Genomic DNA, 23,685 nt, shown 5'->3' with positions numbered 1-23,685 from the left:
ATAATAATGATAAAAAATTCAGTGGAGAAAATATTCTTGAGTGAGGATTAGCAAAAATAAAAAAACAAAAACAACACCTGCACTAAATCAAGCTATTTTACATTCCCTTACTAGGCCTATGGCTTATGAGAACAGTTGCGATAAACAGCATAATTCTAAACAATTGACCATAACTTCTTATAAAATGTGAATTCATTGTTTGATAAATGATGCCACTTTAATTACATTCAAAAGTTCGTATACCTACATATTTCTAAATGGTTCATATCTTTTTATCAGAATTTTCAAAGTACACACTGTGAAAACATTTAACCATCGCCAGTGGTTGATCTGTCTAAAAGGCCACCAGGAACGATCTTCCCTCCTACATCTTACCATATTAATTAGGATCCAGTTTACATTTCTAACAGATGAAAAACTACTAGAGATTGAGAACCAGGCACTAGGTTCCAAATCTACCACTAGATAATCCAATGGGATTAATATAAATATATTTAAATTTAAAACTAAATTTTTAATTTACCATCAATGTGACCTTCAGATTTCACTTAAATTCCTTGAATTTTAGTTTCACTAACTGAAACAATTTACCTCAGATTGCTAAAGAAAACTTAATAATTATATAAAGGCACCTGCATAGTACTAGCAAATGGATATTATTCAAATATCAACCAAAATAAAACAGCCTACAACTCAAGAATCATTGGTACCTGAATTTTACAAGTATATTTAAATTTTGAAGAGTCTAAAAAAGACTTGTTTACTAGTTTTCATATACTAACACTAGTAAACAAGACTTTTTTAAGTAAAACAACTTCCTTAGATAAACAAAGGTTAAGCTAAATCCAAATTATCTTTTTTCTCTGGATTAGCCTTTGTGGCCACTACATTTAGGGAGATAAAACTGTCTCAGTTTGCCTGGGGTCCCAGATTTAAAAAATAAAACAAAACAAAAACCTGCCTGGTTGGCATGCCTCAGCGGTTGAGCATTAGCCTATGATCTAGGAGATCAAGGTTTGATCTCAGTCAGGGCACATGCCCGGGTTGCAGGCTCAATATCTAGTGGGGGGCATGGAGCAGGCAGCCAATAAACGACTCTCTCATCATTGATGATTCTCTCTCCCTCTCCCTTCCTCTCTCTGAAATCAATGAAGACATGTTTAAAAACAAAAAAACCTTACTATAACATTATTAAACTATAGAGAAGGGATAAATACAATTAATAAAAACCCAGAACTAATTATTAACAAATTTAACATTAAGCCCTGTTAAGAGTAAAATTTCTGCTTTTAAATGTTAAGTAAAAACATGTATCATTTAGTAACCAAAAAATGGGTTAAGTTTCTTAGATGGTAATATTGGAGACAAATGTTATGTTTTATCTTATACCTCAAGGACTTTACTTTAACCAGATGTTCCCTTAGGTTAGAATGATCATTTTGTTGATTCAAGAGATTAATGACCTAGCCATGTCACTTCATTTAAATCACACCTTTACATCAATTTCCAAGTTTACAAATGTTCTTTGTTTAAAAATAAAATGAAACAGATGTCTAGTACAGAACTACATATTACAAACTTTAACATAAAATAAAGTAGGGCAAAGTTGATCCCCCACCCTTTGTCTATTATGGGGTTATCTAAAAAGAGGCTCTATCTTTTGAAGACTTTTTAAAAGTATGATCCTATTAAAATTCATAAACATTTCAAATGATATTTTTAAAAAGTAAAGTAACATAGACTCTACTTTGATTATAATCTTAAATACTGTATTTGAATCTTTATAGTTAGTTCTTGTCACCTCATGGCAAAATACATATATATCATATGTAAAATTCACTTACACACATAATTTGCTATAATAAAAGTATAGGTCTCTTTCCTTTTTTCACCAAAATGTGCTAAAACTGTAAAGTATATCCTGTTTGTCCACTATTAAAACCACAGGTAAGTCCCACTAGAAAGTATGGTCTTTTAAAAACTATGAATACTTAGCTATTATGTTTAAAACAAAATAGCAATTTTCTTCTAAAACATTATTCTCTAAACATTCAATGTACTACTCTGATAACCTAATAGGACATCTACGGCCATCCCACCCAGAATGTGCTCAACCTCATCTGATTTTGTAAACTAAGCAGGGTTGGGCCTGGTTAGTACTTGATAATCCAATAGGATTAATATAAATATATTTAAACTTAAAACTAAATTTTTTAAATTAAATGAAAGTCATCCAAATATTAGTTTGTGAAACTAATTTGAATTTTAAAATACATTATAACTTTTAATTACATACCATTTAACATCTTCTAGTTTAATAACCCAATACTTCAAATATATACTAAATCAGTTGGAACCAATTACTTAATATTTTAAACATGGCAAGTCACATGTAACAATGTATTCAAATTCAAAAAGTATGTAACTCTTAATGAAATATATAGATGGCACTTATGCTGCTAAAACAAAATATAAAAATATAATCCATACACTTTTCACACAAAAAATACTTCTTGATTTAAGTGACAACTGTTTTACTGTAATACTATATAGAGCAAATACCAGTTTCCCCTATTACATGGAATAAAAGTAAATCTACAATATCACGAGAAGAAGGGAAAACACTCAATTCTCCAAAACTCATCTATCTAACAATTACAACTCAAGGGCAGTGGGGTGGGGGGAGGAAACAGGTAAGGTTTAAAGAATCACTAAAGAGCCAAAATAAATAACACAAAGACCATGACTCTTAAAAGGGTACTCTTATTACATATATATCTACAACATTAGGCATTATTCTAATTAATCTTTAAAATAATAAAAAAAAAAAACCCACAAATTTAGAAGGGGGAGAGGGTCAGAGGAAAGCACAGCTACAGCTCCCCTAGAACATCAGTATTATAATATCATCATGACAAACCTAGACTGAAAATAATTAATCTGCATATGCTCAGTAAAAAGGCTATCTTCATTAAAATCTTAGTACTTAAAATTATATGCTTGCATTGTCTAGAAAAATCACTTATCTGGAAAACCTCAAATCCTGATGACACTGGACATGAAATTACTATATTTGTTCCTATTCACTTCAGTAAAAATTAATTTACCCATCAGCTTTCTAATGCAGTGAAAATATTAACCTGAAAATATCAAAACATGTCACTGCTTTAAGACGTATCCTATATGCCTCCTACAAGAAAAATGTAGAGTTACAGTGTATACATACATATTTCCAATTTAGGTGTATCACTCTCAAAAGATGACACAATAAAAGATAGAAATGATACTTTTATACAGTAATTGCAAATGCTTAATTTAAATAGTGTCTATATTTGATTAGTGCCTTTTGAACAGATATATTTTTAATCTAAATCTTCCAACAGTCCCTGTACCCACCCAAAACCTACCACCATTAAAACCACTTAACCTTTCCCCTCATGTTTTTTCTGCAAATGTTATAAAGGGAAAGAAAAAAGCAGAAAATAGGAGACTTCTTGTACCCACTGCCAGTAATCCTATTCATTATTCCTCATCTAAAGTAATCTTTAAAAAAATAACTTATGATTCTGAGGTTGGCTTGCTACAAAAAGAAAAAAGTAGCCTTATTGACAGGAAATACATTGCCAAATGTAAATCTCTAATACTTAATAACACTTTCTCTTATTTTACTTATAAAAATTGCTGCAACAATGGAACAAGCAAATATGGTAATAAGTAATTTAAAAAACTTTGAAGAATGACTCACTTGAAACAACTTGCTGTTTCTCTAAATGTGTTCCCTAATGTGTCCCTGAAGAGAGGATTCTATAGTTCAGTAAGTTTGGAAAACTCTTCCTGTTTAGGAAGTTCACCACACACATTGGCTATTAAAGTTTCTGAGAAGTGTCACAGTAAATAAACATAACTTACTTGGCCCAGCATTACATAAACTATTTTGACTTCAAAACCTGGTTTTCTTACAGTTGTTTCAGTATACACAACCTAGCCATACCCAAGATATTAAAAGTTACAAAGAATACTTTAATAGTGATCCATAATAAGTCATTCAATATTGAAAACTCCCTTTCTTCCCCTAGAAGTTATAGGTGTTTCTAGCTAGTATTGGCATCAACTGGAAGAAAATACAAAAATAGGATAGTTATTTGAGCCAAAAATTTAAGGAGGTGAGGGCAGAAGAGGCTGTTGGTTCAATTCTTCTGGTTGGTTTCAAGGGATTGGTCAGGATGAGGTGGGGAGAGGAAGATGAGAGAGGAGAGTCTCTTACTCTAAAAAACAAGGTCAGCTCATTAGTCTTACTGAGGCAATCCAAACATCTAACATAAATGAGTGTGCCACAAGGGGGAGCCATTCCCCGTAACGCTTGGCATATCTTGTAATAACCCTGAATCAACATTTTATTTACAAAATATCCACATACCCTCAACTAAAATAACAATGAGAATGTTATTACTCATTTTAAAATTAGAACAACAGAGGAAAAAGAAAAAGGCTCTCTTTTCTCAGATCATATGGTACCTGCCATAGTATTTTGTATAGATCGGTTCACAAGCATTCAAGGATGTGACACACACAATTGGTCAAAATTAAAACTTAGTACAAAGGCAGGCAATGGTTCAAAGACAGCATATCAAATCATCTTTATTGGCCTAGCACAGTGACTGACCCCAGCATGAATTCAACAAATGTTCCTTCTCTCTCCTCATTCTGTAGAGGCAAGGCTAACATCAGATCAGGCTTAATAATTGTTTCACTATTGAAATATTAGCCATTTAATCATGAAATAACACCCTAACTTAAGTTATGTGATACAAACAACTTAGAACCAGAATAAAATATAAAACAAGATTTGGAGTATGAGGGAGGGGGAATGGGAAATTAAAAGGGACTTGCTTCAGTTTTCATTTTCTCACAGGTCTTACTGAAGGGCTCAGACTGTGTGACTAAATATTGAGTGACAAGATAGAAATCTCATGTATTCCTTAACAGATGAAATTCCTGTCTTACTTGCCTTCTTGTTTCCCTACCATCAAAGAAATAGAAGAATGATAAATGTCCAAATGAGTATTTCAACAAAATAAAGATGGTAGAAAAACTAGGATGGATATGGAAGACTGCAAAATTCTTGGCCAAAAATTCTTTGTAAGTATATATGCGCTCTTCTGAGTAATATGACTATGCCATTCCAATCATTGTGACTTTGGCCATGTGACTCCTTTGGCCAATGAGACATTAGCAAATACAACAAAAACAGAAGCTTGAGCACTGGGGATTGCCCTCTTTTCTGCTCTATGGAACCCTGCAACTACTACGTGTATGCACCCAGGCTAGTCTGCTAGATGATGAGAGAAACCTGATCATCACCCCAGTTGACACTGCACCAACTACCAGACATACAAGTGAGGTCTCCTAAGACAAATTGATCTGCCAACCACCAGATGTGAATGAAGCCATCAAGCCCCAGAAGAGCTGACAAAGGCAAAATAATTTGAGAAATAACTTGAAACCATAAGCTTTGAGGGTTTTTGTTTACTGCAGCGAGAAGTGATATAGATAGGTTACAAACTATGTTTCTATTCTCAAATACACTTTTATACAGTTGATTGATATACCACTCATCTCAGAGCCACATTAAAGAAATGACATGACCTATTAACATAATATATAATTCCACATGGTCTTCAAAATTTTCAGGTAACTTACAAGGATATAGATGAAGATAGAACATCAAAGAACAGTTCGGCTGGTGTGGCTAAGTGGTTGAGTGTCGACCTATGAACCAGGAGGTCATGGTTCAATTCTCAGTCATGGACACATGCCTGAGTTTCAGGCTCGATCCCCAGTAGGCGGTGCACAGGAGGCAGCCGATCAAGGATTCTCTCACCAGTGATGTTGCTATCTCTCTCTCCCTCCCTTCCTCTCTCTGAAATCAATAAAAACATATTTTAAAAAAAAGAAAACCAAAGAACAGGATGTCTTGATCCTTATCAGTGTGTGTGTGTGTGTGTGTGTGTGTGTGTGTGTGCATGCACACACACACACAAAAACTCACATTAACATGTTAAAGGATAAAGGCTGAAGAGGAACAAAATGAGTTTTTCTGAAAACTACGTACAGAGTAATAGTACAGATAAACACCATCACTATAAAGATCACAGAAATTGCTCATAATTTGTCATCTTTTTGTTTCCAAAGAATTTAGGGCAAATTATTTTACTTGCTCTGATTTTACTATTCTTAAAAAAGAAAAAGAAAACCAGTCTCCTCAGTACACAAACCCAGCATGAACTTGATTTAGGTTCCACAAGCCACTGGTAGTCGGGCCATCAGGTTACACAATCTGGGGAATGTTACTCACATTATTGTGAATGCTGCAGTGACAATTTATGCCATCATACAATATAGTGGCCATGCTGGTAGTATTTATTCTTTGGATCTTATCTAAACCTGGACATAAAATTTTGGGAAGCTGTCTTAAAAATTCATATTAATGGGTTTTTATTTGCAATATTCCAAGCTTTACTATTTGCACAGGTTACAATATTAGAATACAAAAAAACCCACAGAATACACATTTTAACATTATATACTCTATTCTATCCATTAAAAAGTGTTAATTACATATACTCATTACCATTATCATGAATTTCCTTCTCTGACTGTTCTAAATGTATTTTTAAAACTAAGATTAGATAAAAAGAATAAAGGTCAGATGCACACTCTATCAACTCATTCTATCTTCTCACATGTTCCTGGATCTTTTGGATATTCCTTTTTGAATTGGTTTTCACAGTTACTAAATAATAAAATTTTTAAATTTGAAACTTTTCTCCATAGGTCTGCTTTCCTCTGCTCTATAAAAACCGTTATCTCATAACTAGAACACGTTCTATGGAACCTAAACTATTGAACTTAGTTAATGAAAAGTCATCATGACCAAACCATCAAGCTTTATTCCTGAGCAACCAATGGAGCATGAATTGGCTTTATTACCCACAACTTGTCTGTTATGATTGACATTAAGTGAAACTATCTTCTAATATTGATAACTCCCTTCTTTCCCCTAAACAACTAATACATATTAGCTCCATTAATATTATCATCTCAGCCAATTCTTTTCGCATGGCAGTATGTAGGTCAATTCCCTTGACATCATCAAAATATATAGCTTCACTATGTGATTCTACTAAAAAGAAGGCATGATAATGCCATATATAAGAGGGAGGGGGATACTGGAAGAGAAATAACATAAGATACATTTTTAATTTCTGAAGATGAGTGTTAATATCACACTCTAATAGGTGCTTGGAACTTCCAAGTTCTCAGAAAGAAAGATTAAGAAAATGAAGTCGTCAAATACTAGGAACAGATCTAGCAGAAGATGTGCAGGATCTGTAGGCTGAAAACCAAATTATACTGAGAGAGAGGGCAAAAAAAGGAAGGGAAATACCATGATCACAGACTGGAAGGTTCAATATTGTGAAGACATCAATTCTACCCAAACTTAGCTACAAATTCACTGTAATCACAATCAATATCCCAGTAGATTTTTCTGTGGAATCTGACATGCTAACCATCAAGTTTATATGAAAATTAAAAGAAGGAAATCCCAAAGAACAGCAAAATTAATAAACTTTTTTCTACTAGATATCAAGAGTACTATATAAAGTCATACCAACTCAGAGAAATAGAATAATGAAATTAAAGAGAGCCAGAAACCCACACATATATGATCAATTGATTTATGGCTAATGTGACAATGCAATGTAATGGGGAGTAATGTCTTTTTGGCAAATGGTTGTGGACACTGACTACCTTATGGAAAAATATGAACATTGATCTTTATCTCATACCATATACAAAAATTAATTCCAGAAGAACTATATAGATTTAAACATGAAAGGTAAAACAATAACAGTTTCCAGAAAAAAACTAAGGGGAATATATTAATTACCTTGGGGTACACAGAAATTTCTTAAATAGGATACAAAAAGCAATAATCATAAGTGGGGGGGGGGGAAACCTTATAAATTAGGTTACATTAAACTTAAAAACTTCTAATCATTAAAAGACATTGTTTTTTTTTTCTCAATATGCTTTTACTGATTTCAGACAGAGGAAGGAAGAGGGGGAGAGAGATGTCAATGACAAGAGAGAATCATTGATTGGCTGCCTCCTGCATGCCCCCTTTTGGGGATCGAGCCTGCAACCCAGGCATGTACCCTGACCAGGAACTGAACCGTGACCTCCAGGTTCATGTGTCAATGCACAACCACTGAGCAACACCAGGCAGGCAAAAGACATTCGTAAAAGTGAAAATATAAACCACCAAGTGAAAGGAAGTATTTGCAATACATACAGCTGACACAATTCTTATCCACAATACAGGGGTTGGCAAAAGTAGGTTTACAGTTGTAAGTATGCAAAACAGAGTTAAAGCTACTGTAATAATCATAACTTGCATGTCTTTTTCCATATGAACTGTAAAGCTACTTTTGCCCACTCCTGTATATAAAGAACTCCAACAAATCAATGAGGAAAAGAAAGCCAATCAGAAAACTGGCAAAAGAGTAGACCAGGTACTTTTACAAAAGAGGATATCCAACTGAACTATCATTATATAAAAAGCTGCTTGACCTCCTTAGCCCACAGGGAAATGCAAATTAAATCCACAATGAGATACAATTATACAGCCATCAGGATAGCTAAAATGAAAAACACAGACACTAAGTGTAATCAAGGATGTGGCACACTGCTGGTAGCAATGTTAATTAGTATATAATAACACTGGGAAAACCTGCAGTATCTGGTAAAGCTGAACATTTGCATACCTTTTGATCTTGAAATTCCAATCTTACATATATACCCAACAGAAACAAATACATATGCTCACTAAAACACATGTACAAAAATATTCATAGCTGTTACAACTGTAACAGCCCCAAACTTGAAAGAACTCAAATATCCATCTATAGTAAACAAGGATAAATAAACCATGGTATATTCATACAATGGAATATCATACAGCAATGAGAAAATAAACTGTTGCTACACACAAGGTGAATGAATCTCACAAACATACTGGTGAAGGTAAGAAGCTACACAAGATAATGTACATACTATTTGATTCTATTATATAAAAGTTCAAAACAGGCAAAATTTATCTGTGGTATTCAAAGTCAGAAGAGTGGTAACCCCGGTGTTTATGTACATCAGGGGTGGGGAACATCCGGCAGTTCCAGCCATCACATTAGGGGTGAGTTAATTAAATGTTTGACCAAATATAGCAGGCTAATTTTTAAGTTGATTATTTTGTATGGCCCACGAATGATGTTATACATATACAAACGGCTCTTGGCAGAAAAAAGGTTCCCCACCCCTGATATGTAGTGGTGGAAGTGGGCAGAATAAAGGGGGGCTGCGGAGGGCTCTGGAAACTAGCAATATTCTACTTTTAAAAATCATGAATATGTTCACTTTGTAAAGATTCATCATTCATCAAGATATACATTTACAATGAGTGCATTCTGTGTACATATTACATTTCAATAAAAAGGTTATTTTAAAAAATCAGTTTTATAAAGCTTTAAAATGTTGTTTTTAAATTTTTTAATGAAAAATAGAACTACCATATGATCCTGCAATTCCACTTCCATGTTATTTATTCAAAAACAAAATCACTGTCTTGAAAAGATATATGCACCTGCCATGTTCACTTCAGCATTATTTACAACAGCCAAGACATAGAAATAGAAAAAACCCAAGTATCCACTGATGATTGAATGGATACACACACACACACACACACAGAGAGACAGAGAGACAGAGACAGATAAAGATATTATTCAGCCATAAAAAGAGAAATTCTGCCATTTGCAACAACATGAATGGACCTTGAGGGCATTATGCTAAATGAAAAAAGTCAGAGAAAGAGAAATACTGCATGATCTCACTTATATGTAGAATCTTTAAAAAAAACAAAACACCAAAAAAATCTGAACTCACAGATACAGCAAGAACTGGTAGTTGTCAGAAGTGGGGGATAAAAAGGGTAAAAGTGGTCAGAGGGTGCAAACTTCTTGTTATTTGATAAATAAGCCATGGAGATGTACTGTTCAGCACTGACTGCTATTAACAATACTGTATTGTATATATGAAAGTTGCTAAGAGATTACAATTTCTTATCACAAGAAAAAAAAAGTTTGGTGATAGGTATAAAGTAAACTTGGTGATAATCATTTCACAATATATACATATATTAAATCATTATGTTGCAACCTAAAATAATGTTATGTCAATAATCTCAATAAAAAAATCTCAATTAAAAAAAGAAAAAAAACTTCATACCCATTAAGCAGTTACTCCCTATTTCCCCCTTCCCCTGGCAACCACCAATTTGCCTTCCATTTCTAATTTACCTACTGCAGATATTTCATATAAATGGAATCATACAACATATGGCCTTTTGTGGCTGGCTTCTTTCACTTAACGTTTTTGAGGTTCATCCATACTGTAGCAGTAGTATTTTATTCCTTTTTATGGCTGGATATTTCATTGTGTGTACATATCACAATCAACTCTTTATATAAATGTAACCAACTATTTACCTGTATATTAAGTATTTATGGTAACTTTTGATCTTCAGTACCTGCTGAACTCCCTACCACTAATTACCACACTTTTTTTTTTTAAATATATCTTTATTGATTTCAGAGAGAAGAAGGGAGAGGGAGAGAGAGAGATAGAGACATCAATGTGAGAGTCATTGATCAGCTGCCACCTGATTGCCCCCGACTGGGGATCAAGCCCACAACCCAGGCATGTGACCTGACCAGGAATCAAACCTCGATCTGCTGGATCCTAGGTCGATGCTCAACTGCTGAGCCACACCCAGCCGGGCCACCACACTCTTAAAGGTCCTCAGTCAGAAGGTAGTCATTAACTATTTAACAAAATGGAAAGCTGTTGTAATACGGCACTAAATCAGTATAACAACTCTTTTTGTAAAACTGGCTATAATCTACAGAGCATTTCTAACCACAACTCTGTCAACTGAGTACTATCATCTTTATCATTATTTTGTAGGTGAAGAAACTGAGACGTAAAGAGCTTAAGTAGCTATTCAATGTCATGGCTGACAAATGGCAGAACCAGGACTAGACCCCTTCCCTTTCCATCCACCCCATATCAGAGTTCATTCAGCTACCCACACTAACCCAGTCACAATTCAATACATTGACTATAAAATAATTCTACAAATAAAATTTGCAAGAACAGTTCTCACATTCAGGATAAGAAAAGCCTCAAGTTATAAACTGGTTTAGCTCTAAATATATGTGTGTAAGTTAGTCCTGTAATTCATAAAGCATTTTCCCAAACAGAAAATTGTATAAATGGTTTTAAAAATTCATTTCTTGGAAGGATAACACAAAAATAGGTTAAGAAATAGAGCTTTTAGTGAGTCAAGAAATTTTAAATAAAACTAAACCACAATAAGTATGCTCATTTTTGTTCTACTGCTTGTTGCTGGATCCCATTCAGTTTCATAAAGCCAGTGCTTATGGACAAACCCTAGGTTACCTCCCAATCTGCAGAAAACACTTCTACAGTCTCCCAAGCTCTTAAAACCAAGCAAACTAAGAATCCAGTGTGTAGGAAATATCATATGAACAATTCAGGGCAGCTTTTCACTAGATATTCTCCCCTACACCATAGGAATGACTGGATCTGGAGGTCTTGTAATAAAGGACATAAACCTTGCACAGGCACTGTCCTAACATTAAGTCTAAAGCTAAAGAGGTAAAAGCAGTCCTTGCAGCTGACAGATCACACAGATATGAGGGCCAGAGCCACAGCTGGTAATGAAGATGATGTACCTGCCTAGAGAGAGTTTCCTCTGCAATATGTATTAGCCACACACTCTGAATAGGTGATGGCAACCAGGGTAGGTGGCTCTTTGAAGGACTTGAGACCCACAACCTAGCCACATACTGGCATGATTAACAAGTCTCACGATGTCATTTCATTTAATAACAAAAGCATGGTTTTCACCCTGGCCTGCAGACTGAAGGGTCCCGGGTCAGATTCCGGCCGAGGGCATGTACCTCGATTACAGGCTCGATCCCCGGCTCCAGTTGGGGTGCATGTAGGAGGCAACCAATTGGTGTGTTTCTCTCACACAGATGTCTCTCTCTCTCTCTCTGTCTCTCTCTCTCTCTCTCCCTCCTTCATCCCTTTCCTACTACTCTCTAAAAATCAATGGAAAAAATATCTTCAGGTGAGGATTAACAACAAAAAGTACGGTTTTCATGCTATACTTACTACACAGTTAAGATGAAAATTCTTATCACTTAATAAAAAATTAATAATTCCTAACCTTAAAAGAAAATTTTAAAAGCAAATTGAAGAATTATGACATTTAAAAGATGACTAAAATAAAGTTGCATAGTATGACAGTGATGTACTATAGTGGAAACCAATGAGACTGGAAGTCAAGGGGCCTAGTATAAAACCTGACAAACTCTAGCAGACATATAATAAATGGCAAATAAATGAATGATCTAGTACCCAAGGACTTTGGACAAGTTATTTCTTCTCTCACTGTATCTGCCTCCTATTGCTAAAATTAGATTGTAATAAAGATTGAATGAGTTGTTACATATAAAGTGCTACAGTAGTTCTTGACACAGTCAGTATTCAATAAATAGTAGACAGTATTACTAGGTGCCAGTCTGGTTTTACCACTAAACTTAGGTATAATCTCAGACAAGTTACTCAGACAAGTTATTCTGGAATTCTATAAAATGACAGGGGCTCTAAAAAATATTTAAATTCTGATTCTCAAACATATTATATTAATGAATAATTCCTATACACATACATTAAATCTTTAAGTACTACCATATTTTCCAGACTGTAGTATTTACAGAATATATACCAAACATACTGTGAGGGTGGGAGGTTTGATACGTGTGGAAATGACTGGACATCCAGACTATCACCTAAGGTGGGGACTATAACTTGAACACATATCAAATATATACTTATACTCAGAATAAGGAAAAGAGTCCTAGATGAAGATTAAGGAGATTCTGATCTATTCCTGGCACTGCTGCCAACCTTAAAACAGAAAGTTACGCCTATCTACGTTTGTTTGCTTATCTGTAAGTTGAGAAAGGTTGAGATAAAAGATCACTGAGATCCTTTTGAGACTTTCTCCACTTTTTCCTCCTTCCAAACTAGAATAATGTCATTTATTACTTAGAAAACCAGGCGTTTTAGCACCAATAAATGTGAAAATTGGCTGATTTCCTTTACTAAGCGGACCCTGATCTGAGAGAGAGAAAAAACAGCACCGGCCTCTTACGTTTTAAAAATATTTTTATTGATTTGAGAGTGAGAGGAAGGGAGAGGGAGAGAGAGCAACATCTGGGGATCAAGCCTGCAACCTGGGCATATGCCCTGACCAGGAATCAAACCAGCAACCTCTTGGTGTATGGGATGGTGCTCACCAACTGAGCCACCACAGCCAGGACAGCACTGGCTTTTTACATGGGCCCGCATTTACTTTCAAAAGCCAGCAGACTACATTCTGCCTCTGCTTTCTAAAAGTACAGGGTGTCCCCCCAAAATATATTCACACACTCTGAATAATTATAAAGGCAGTGTTTATTAAAATACATTTCATTTTCAAAATTGAGCTGTCGGCTGTTAAAGTGTGTACACATTTTGGGGGGACACCCTGTATATTCACCATAGAGATGGGTAGGAAATGGAAATTAGCTCAATATATGCACTGATATGCATTTTTAGTGCATATGAATTTTCTCACATAATCACACAATCAACTGATAATCCCCTTGTTCTACAATATATTTAATAGTCAAAATGTATTCAGCATCTACTATGTGATGGATCCAGTGCTAAGCACTTTTAAGACATTGTCACATAAACCAGGAAGTTAATTTTAGATGATTTTCAGGTAAGAAAACTTCTGTAAGGACTGGAAAACACAGGGCTAAATTCATTTTATTCATTTAATTTCCAAGGTAAATCCTTGCAAAAAACACACAATAGAATCTTAATTATTTCATAAATTACCTTTAAGAAAAAAACGAGTTAAGTAGAAATCAATTTAAATTCTGATGTTCACATCAAGAATGTAATTTATTCTTAACATTCCCAAGAGGTTTCATTTCATATATATATCTTACCTTTTTATTTCAAACCTATAGTGAAATGAGAAAAAAGAACAGAAACTTGTCTAAAACATATAATTGAAAGTTTCTTTTTTAAAAAAAAAACTAAAAACCTCTTACCTGAGCATGAAAATTGGACATAGTTGTTGTCTCTATATCCTTCTTTCCCAAAATCTCCATTTTCACTGGTGAATTGGGAAAATTAAATGAAAAGTAGTCTAAAAAGTCAGGTAAATAAGCAGCTGCCCCATGAACAATACCCATTACATAGAAAGCTGCAGAGTTTTCATTTTCACTGAACACTAGACCCACAAACTCTTCTGCAAACCTTTCCATCTCCACAGGAGACAGGTGCGTGAGTTCATTACTGTAGGCATGGATAACTGCTGCACCTCCATTAGGCTGGTGCTCAATATGAATGAGCTGTTTGAACTCCAAAGTGTCCAACCTTTTGAGGTTATTCTGAACCCGTGGCTCCTTTAATGAGACAAATGGAAACTCACTGTTTTCTGGAATTTTGGAATCATAGTTCTTGGTATCCAAATTCTTTCCACTATAATCCTTTATGTTATCATTTAGGATGCCTTTGGCTTCTTCATCTTCAACATCGGACAGCAATCCTGAGCAGATGGTTTGAATAGATTTGCTATACATTTTTGGACGCTTCCGTTTTTCATTCTCTTTGTGTTTCTTTTTCTTTTTCTTCTTTACCTTTTTAATTTGTAAGTCTTCTACATTTGTTTTTGGTTTCTCCTTCCCACCTGTTGGGAAAAATTTGTTTTTGAAACTCCGTATTTTAGTTACTTAAAAAACCATGCTTTAGGAACTATTTTATAATAAGCAAAGTTTACTCAAAATTAAGTTTATATTTGGGTCTCATTTACACATTTTATGATATTCATACTTTAGTCGCTCTTGGCTTCTCTCTCTCTCTCTCCACACACACACACACACACACAAACCAAGGCTTAAGACAAAGTTACACCTTTGTGACATGTAACAGATCCTCAATCACTGTTTACTGAGGTAATAAAATGAATGAATGTTTTAGAAACCACAATCTTCAAATTTTAAATGTAGAAAATCAGAAATGAAAAGTTGAACAAAGGTCAACATGAACAATGCCCTCCAGATATTTCCCCATAATAGATAAAAATATATGATGATATATACAGGGTGTCCCCCCAAAAATGTATACACACTCTAACAGCTGATAGCTCAGTTTTGAAAATGAAATGTATTTTAATAAACACTGCCTTTATAATTATTCAAAGTGTGTGTATACACTTTGGGGGGAACATATACATATATATGTGTATACATATATATATTTCATCATATTTGTCTAAGTTCTTAAAAGTGCATATACGTATCAAGATTTATAAATCAGCCCCGGTCAGTGTGGGTCAGTGGTTAGAGCGCTGGTCCATGCACCTAAGGGTCACCAGGTTCAATTCCAGGTCAAAGGAATATACCTAGGTTGCAAGTGGAGGCGAGTGCAGTAGGCAACCAACTGATGTGTCTCTCTCACATTGGTGTTTCTCTCCCCATGCCCCTTTACAAAATCAATGGAAAAACATACTCAGGTGAGGATTAACCAGGGGGAAAAAAAAAATTTGTAAATCATAAAAAGGGAAAAATACTTGCTTAGTATAAAAGCAACAAGTGTCCAGCCAGCATGGCTCAGTGGTTGAGTGTCAACCCTTGAACCAAGAGGTTACTGGTTCACCCAGTCAGGGCACGTAGCCAGGTTTTGGGCTTGATCCCCAGTAGGGGTCGTGCAGGAGGCAGCCATCAATGTTTCTCTCTATCCCCCTCTCTTTCTCTCTCTTTAAAATCAATAAAAACTTTTTTTAAAAAAAGCAACAAGCACAGCAATTCCTTAGCTTTTTTACCATATTTCCTTGAAACTACTCTTGCATCTAAAATGGGCTATTTTAGGTCCACTAGTGTTTACAAAGTTCCCAGTGAAGACCCCAGAAGATACCATAAAGGAAATGACAAAACAAGAATAATTTCTCATGTCTTAAGCACAAATGATACCCATGTACCAATAAAGAGATAAATTAAAAAGTTTTAAAAAATACAAGCATGGGGTATTATAACCTTATACATTAACAAGCTTCTGTAACCAAAGCAAGTTAAGTATACTCTATGTCCAGAAATTTAGAACTCCAAAGAATAAAAAATTAATCCACAGACTTTTTACAGCTCGAGAATCTAAGTGTACATATAAACACTTAACATTATCATAGTATATTTATTTTTATACAACAGGAAAAATTTTAAAAAGTAAACATTGTCCCAAGAAATTATGCTTCCTAAGATATTATGAAAAAGCCATTAAGCTGTTGAGAAAAAAAGGTATTCACTGTTTTCACCTGTTATTTCACTTCTATAAATAACCAGCCTGAACTTAATCTTCCCAACAAACTTCTTTACCTAAATTTTTCCATCTCCACATATCTCTTCTATGTCCTGCCCATTTTCCAAAAATAAGTCCCTCCCACCAACTCCAAAAACATTAGCTTAATAGTTCTCTCTCCTTTTCTTTTACCAACAAACTTCTTGTAAAGAACAGTCTATGCCCAACGCGTTCTGGATTTTTCCCCCCCCTTTTTTTTTAAATTTATCTTTATTGCTGTAAATATTACAGATGTCTCCTTTTTCCCCCATTGACCCCTTTGACCCCGTATCCACTCCAACCCAGGCCTTCACCACACTGTTGTCTGTGTCCATGGGTTATGCATATATGCATATAAATTCTTTGGTTAATCTCTCCCCACCCATCCACCCCCACCTTCCCTTTGAGATTCATCAATCTGTTCCATGCTTCTATGTCACTGAATCTATTTTGTTCATCAGTTTATTATGTTCTTTACATTCCACATATAAGTGAAATCATGCATTCTGTTTCTTTTGCCTACCATTCTTATCCCTTAAATTATGGGTCTGCTTCCAGTCTACTCAAGTTTTCTTTCCCAGAATATTAAAATATCAGTGATATTCTCTCAAAGTATTCTTCCTGATCTCTTCAAGGTTTGAAAGAATTATCCAACTCATCTTTGATTTTTTACTTCCTTGATACCTTTCCTTAATTTTTGGCCTAATTGCCTCATGACTGTCTCTCATCCTGAATGCTGGAGCCATATTAATCTTTATATTCTATATATTGTTTTGATCATATTTATCCCTTGACCTAACTATTTTCAAAGCCTAACAAATAAAATATAACCTCTCCAGTCTGGAAGACAATGGCCTCAAGTACCTCTTGCTCTGGTCAACCTGCACTACTTATAATTTCTTATAAGACATACCTAGTTCTACCTTGTCTTTCTACTACTGACAAAGGCATTTTCTCTCCCTAAAATACACTTGCCTTGCCCAGTACTTACGATTGAACTCGTTCTTACTCATCCTTTAAAAACTGTCATTTCCTTCATTTTGCTTTCCTTCATCTCTCCAACTGGAACTGAAATTACTTCACTCTAAATTTATTGTTATTCTATATTCCAAATATACGAGAATATGTGGTATAGTCATATAAAGTTACCATTTTTTTCACTGATAGAATACCTGTATATCATATGTCCTTAGGACATTGTGTGAGTGAAACAAATAACTTTTATATAAATTCAGAGTGAAATGATACTTTCCGCCATCATGTGTCCCTCATGGCATTTAGAACACTGCTACAAATGAACATTTAATGAATCTATGAATGAAAAGATTTCTCTTACCAACAGACTACCTGAGGTTTATAGGTTTTTTCCCTTGCCTCCTTTTCAGTCAAAGTTTTCTACCATATGAATACCACTTAATCCTAACCCTGAAAACAAAAACCACAAAAATTCTCTCAAGTTGATAGCAATTCTAAAAAGGGAAAGTTTAATGTCAATAATAAACCATCACTTCTAAAAATTCACAAGTATGCAATGAGGACCAAAAATCTGTCAACATTATTGATTACACAAGTTTGTAAAGTCATAAAATACAAAGTCTTAACTATATACAATCACTTAAGGAATATATTAACAAATTCATTCTTGCTTCCCTGATATAAATTATCTAAACATCAGATCAGATTAATATCTTCAGAACAAAACTAATAATGAAAAAGAAAAACAGGGAGTTAATCAAAATGAAAGATAAAAGAGGTGCACATATATAAGCCAAATCCAAATGAGTCAAGGACAAAAGACAGTAGTCAATTAAAAAAACAGAACTTAGCCTGGCCAGTGTGGCTCAGCAATTGAGCATCGACCTATGATCCAGGAGATCTCGGTTTGATTCCCAGTCAGGGCACATGCCCAGGTTGCAGGATCGATCCCCAGTGGGGGACATGCAGGAGGCAGCCGATTGATCAATAACTCTCATCATTGATGTTTCTATCTCTCTCTCCCTCCCTCTCCCTTCTTCTCTCTGAAATCAATAAAAATATGTATTTTTTTAAAAACAGAACTTAAAAAAGTTTAAAGGACGTAGGTATAATTAATAACTAAACAGAAAATACATGTAAAATTACACAAATTAAATGGCATGCCAAAATAAACAGAATTTCATTTGAATGAAAATGTTTAATATTCTATTACATATATGCCTAACACATTTTTTAGAAGTTAAAATAGAAAATATCCAATCATTAGACTACACATTACTTTGAAATAAAATAGTCACAAAAGTCTATTTTCTAGTCATGAGGATGGATGAAAAGGGTAGTATAATAGAAACTGAAAAATGCAAACCAGTAGGGAATCAATCAAAAGATTCTTACATCAAACATCGAGAAATTAAATTCCCATGACAAACTACTCTGTAATTAGGTACTAAAGTGGGCAAGTGTGCTGAAAAGAGTTAACACCTTGCTGACCCATCATGAGGTAACTAGTGTCCTCACTTACATGAATTTAAGTAATTTTAAACACCTTGCTGAACAGTCACGACAGAAAAGTAGCAGGCTACTACTTTTCCGGCTAGTTCTGGCTCGAAATAGCCGGTCAGCAAGGTGTTTAATACAACATGCTTGAGACTGCTATCCTTAGAAAGGCCTGCTTACAAAGGTTGGCCATTAGCTGGCATCTGAGAACTTCTTTTTTGGGAAGGTTCCCATCATTCCCTGATAAGAGTGGTTCACTGTCCCTAAACTGTTTGTGCAAACAATACTGTTTGTTTCAAATACCTGTTTCCCTTTTGGGAGTCTGGAATTTTGATATATGCTATAGAAAGGGTCACTATGTGACCAGCCCCCAACTGAAACCCTGGGCATTTAGTCTCTAATGAGCTTCCATGGTAGACAACATTTCACATGTATTGTCACAATTCACTACTAGAAGAATTAAGTGCATCCTATGCAACTCAACTAGAAGAGGACTCTTGGAAGCTTTCACCTTGTTTCCTCCAGACATCATCTCATGTATCTTTTCCCTTTGCTGATTTTACTTTACACCCTCCACTAAAATAAATCATAGCCATGAATCAACAATAGGCTGAGTCCTGTGACTCCTAGCAAATCATCAAACTGGGGGTCGTCTTTAAGACACCCCCCACCAATGGACACAGGTAAAATGCATTCTTTACATTTCACCTAAACCGAGGCACCAGTATTCACTAGATAAAATTTTCAAGTTTTATATAGTCTCTCATTCATTTCCCGTCTTGGACTGACATATGAAATGGAGTACATGTATATGAAGGACATTTTTAAATACTTTAAAATAAGACCATTTTGAATATCAACGTTCTTCTCTTATACTAAAAGCCATTTCAAATACACATTACTCTAAATCTGTAGTTCTTCAAATAATGCCTAATAAATTACTCCTATGTTGTTGGTTTTTAAGAATTTTGGTAAGTATCCATAACAAAATAGAATTGCTCTCTACATAATTTGGACCCTCAAAAAGTATAAAAGTAAAAGGTTTATGGGGGACCCTCCTCCCACAGATCCACAGATGCATGCATACCAGTGGGTCCCAGAGACAGATACATAGAGTACCACTGACACACACATGCACAAAGAGCCAGAGAAAGAATCAGATACAGAGAAAAATGTAGACACATACATGGCCAGAAAAAAAGAGGCACACAGGTAGAAACAAAAACCACACACAGAAATATACAAATTGCATGTGTTGTTAATCGCTAATTTTACATACATATATATACACACACACACATATAAAGCAACCTTTAGAAATACAAATTAACTGGCATTAATTTCCACCACTATCCTTAGTATATTTTAGTGTTAATAAAAAAAAGATTGCCCTGAAAAACTGAATCTGATTTCATCTCTAATATAGGAATTAATACACAGTGGTACCTCGGTTTTCAAATGTAATTCATTCCGGAAGACCATTCAAATTCTGAAAGGTTCGAAAACCGAAGGATCAACAGCCAGCAGCTAGGCCTCAGGATCTTGCACTCAGCAGAAGCTGTATGGCATGTTCAACTTTCAAGGCGTGTTGGAAAGAGGAGCATTTACTTTCGGGTTTACGGCATTGGTAAACCAAAATGTTCGTCAACAGAGACGTTTGAAAACCAAGGTACCACTGCATGTAACTCCACTATCATACATGGGGAAAAAGTAGTAATTAGCTTAGCTATTTTCAGCCTTAGTATATGGACAGAAAAAAGGCCTTTCTTTTTCTTTGCTGTGGCCTTCCACAATTTATAAGAAACACCTGGTAATTAAACCCCAAGACTGTTGGATCCTCTGATTCTAACAGCCCCTCAGTTCAAACTGGAAGATAAGCTACTTTCAAGACTACATTCTTGCATCCACCCCCCTCTGCAGTTTTCACAACTCAGGGATAATTACCACCAAGGAGTTTCTAGTTAGTAGAAAGTTCCCTTCCCCTCTCCCCTTCAAACAAGCCACTTTTGCACTCTTCATAACTTTTGCTCTAAGCATGTTTTATAGGCTTGGGAAAAATACTAAGACACCTCCCTAAGACATCTGCCAGACAGTCTCCTGGAAAGCAAACAAAATACAATTTTTCAAGACAACCTCCCTGGTATCTGCTCAACTTCAAGACAACCCAGACCCTGCCCTTTCTTGTTGCCTATCAAGGTACCTGTTTAAAAGCAGACTGGCTTTTTTGTTTCTTGCCCCTGTATTGATTAGCAATGCATTGGCCCTTTCCCTTCTGGGGCAAGTAAAAATAAACTTTCTTTATGCATCTATTCTCTCAGCTGTGAAATCTTTCACAGCCCGAATCACGAGCCCAAACCCTATCACTTTGGTCTTTGGAGAATGACTGCTTTTTTTATACCTTAATATTTTCACTCTTCCTGCCATGAATTACCTACCTGTGACCTTTAGTACACTACCAATAACCTTGGACATTGGCTTCTTTAACCTGTTACACCTGCTTGCCAGCAAGCTTCTTTGATATGCTATAATGATAAAATACACTATAATCATAACATCTATGTTCTTAGAACTTATCAATAAATAGCAAAAAAAAAAAAAAAAAAGGCTGGAACACGTAAGTATGCTCAAAAAAAGTAATTGGTAGACATTAGATATAAAATGATGAGTAAAATAAGCTTATAATTCAAATCTATTTGTTCCTTTAAACTATTCTGATAAGGTTTTCACCATTTACAAGATTTCTGAATAAAAACTTTTTAGCATATATATAACTGTGTATATATCTCTCTAGTCATATTCAACTTATTGCAGCTTTTAATAAAAATTTGGAAGAAATGAGATTGTTCTAAGAGTTAACATCTATTTTAGATGTTCCAAGTGCCATCAACAATCAATCAACGCCTGAGTGTGCCACAGCTTGCAACATTAACATTATGAGAAGATTATAAGGAGAAAATAAAAGGAAAAAGCCTATAAAGGAAAAAAAGGGCACAGTTATACATAATGGTATACTGCCCCCACCAAAGTGATTCTGCTGTTGCTCTAGGACACAAATAACAAACGATGCCTTTTCCTGATGTAGGCTCACTTGGGAAAACACCACATACGCAGAGCAAATTGTTTCAGCTAGCTAGTAACAATAGCTAACACTTGGTTCTTACAATGGGCTAGGCACTGTTTCCCAAAATGAATCATGTTCTTATTCACTTAATTATCTATAAACTAGCCATTGAAGAGAGTAGTTTTGTTGGTGGTGATTTTTTGTGTTTTTTTTTTCATCCTCACCCAAGGATATTTTTTCCATTGATTTCTGGGGGGCATCTAAGTAAGAGAGATACATTGATTGGTTCACTCCTGCACTCACCCCAACGTGATGGAAACCTGCAACCAAGGTATGTGCTCTTGGCCAGGAATCCAACCCACGACCCTTTGATCCAAGGGCCGATGCTCTAACCACTAAGGCAAACCGGCCAGGGCTGCTGCTGTTGTTTTTTAATCACAAGAGTTAATCTTTCATACATGTTTATAAGAAAGATTCTCATCCACTTATTAAATATCTGTGGGCCATACACTGTAGTTGGCATTTCCCCCATACTTCATCTCATTTAATCCTCACAACCATGTAGATAGTAATGACCGTATTATTTACTTTCCACTTTATAGTAAATACATTCTCCCATTGTCATCCCAAAGGTTACCAATTCATTTCCAAATGTACTTCATTTTTTTTCCCTTATCATCATTAGGTTTCAGTTTAACTTAGTTCAAAATATCTCCTAAATTTTTTATCTACTTTAAATTCAAGGTTACTATTTCATAGTACTAAAAAAAAAAAAAAAAAAAAAAAATCTCCATTTTTAAGGTAATTTTTAATTTTGTTTGCATATGTAATGTCTAGATTCACATATTTCACACATTAATGGTATGTTAGGAATCTAACATTTAACCGAGTGGCAGGAATTTACATCACTGTACATTTAAGTGGATAAGAAAATAATTACTATTTGACTAAACCAATAGGGTAAAGTTAAGTAAACATTTCAAGCATTAATCATTAGCCTCTGTACAGCAGTGGTGTGGTAGACTTGATTCCTGCCTCAAAGGCTTACAATCTAATTAGAAAACACAGGTAAAACACACTGGCAAAAGAGAACAAAAGGACCATGAGCATTTACTAAGTCGTCGTCAGCTTAACCTCTGACATGTTTCTTCAAGGTCAACATAATTTTACAGACAATTCTTGTAAGTAGAAAATAGAGCTTAAATAAAGTGCCATCAAAGTACATATGTAAACATGACAAAGAATGAAATGAAAATACAGAATCTAATACTGTTTAACTGAAATAATATAAATTAACCAGTTATTTTGTTGCACATGCAATGCTATGGCCTTTTCTCCTTTATGTAGATATAAAGGCCTATTAACACATAAATTCAATATAAAATTAAAGTCAACATGTTTTGCTCTGCAAATTGTCAACTTGATAGGGCAGCTAATGAATTTATTAGCTGTCTAGCAACCAAATGCCACTAATTCTTCTTACCTTGCTGAGTGAATTTAAGACTGTCTTACTTCTAGTCTACCACAAATTCTCTGAATAGTTCAGATTTAGT

At 34.9% G+C, this 23,685-nt stretch overlaps 1 protein-coding gene across 1 annotated transcript in view; it reads right to left on the bottom strand.

The window, feature by feature from the left end:
* Window positions 1-23,685, bottom strand: part of RSBN1L (round spermatid basic protein 1 like) — a 74,703-nt gene that overhangs the window by 14,890 nt on the left and 36,128 nt on the right. Inside the window, 1 exon segment of the mRNA XM_016219586.2 lies at window positions 14,316-14,956. Within this exon segment, the coding sequence (XP_016075072.2) occupies window positions 14,316-14,956 (641 nt within the window).

This window comes from Miniopterus natalensis, chromosome 10, assembly GCF_054644295.1.
Source record: "Miniopterus natalensis isolate mMinNat1 chromosome 10, mMinNat1.hap1, whole genome shotgun sequence".
NCBI lineage: Eukaryota > Metazoa > Chordata > Mammalia > Chiroptera > Miniopteridae > Miniopterus > Miniopterus natalensis.
The sequence above is the reverse complement of the archived record's forward strand: the minus strand, read 5'-3'. Positions and strand labels throughout refer to the sequence as shown.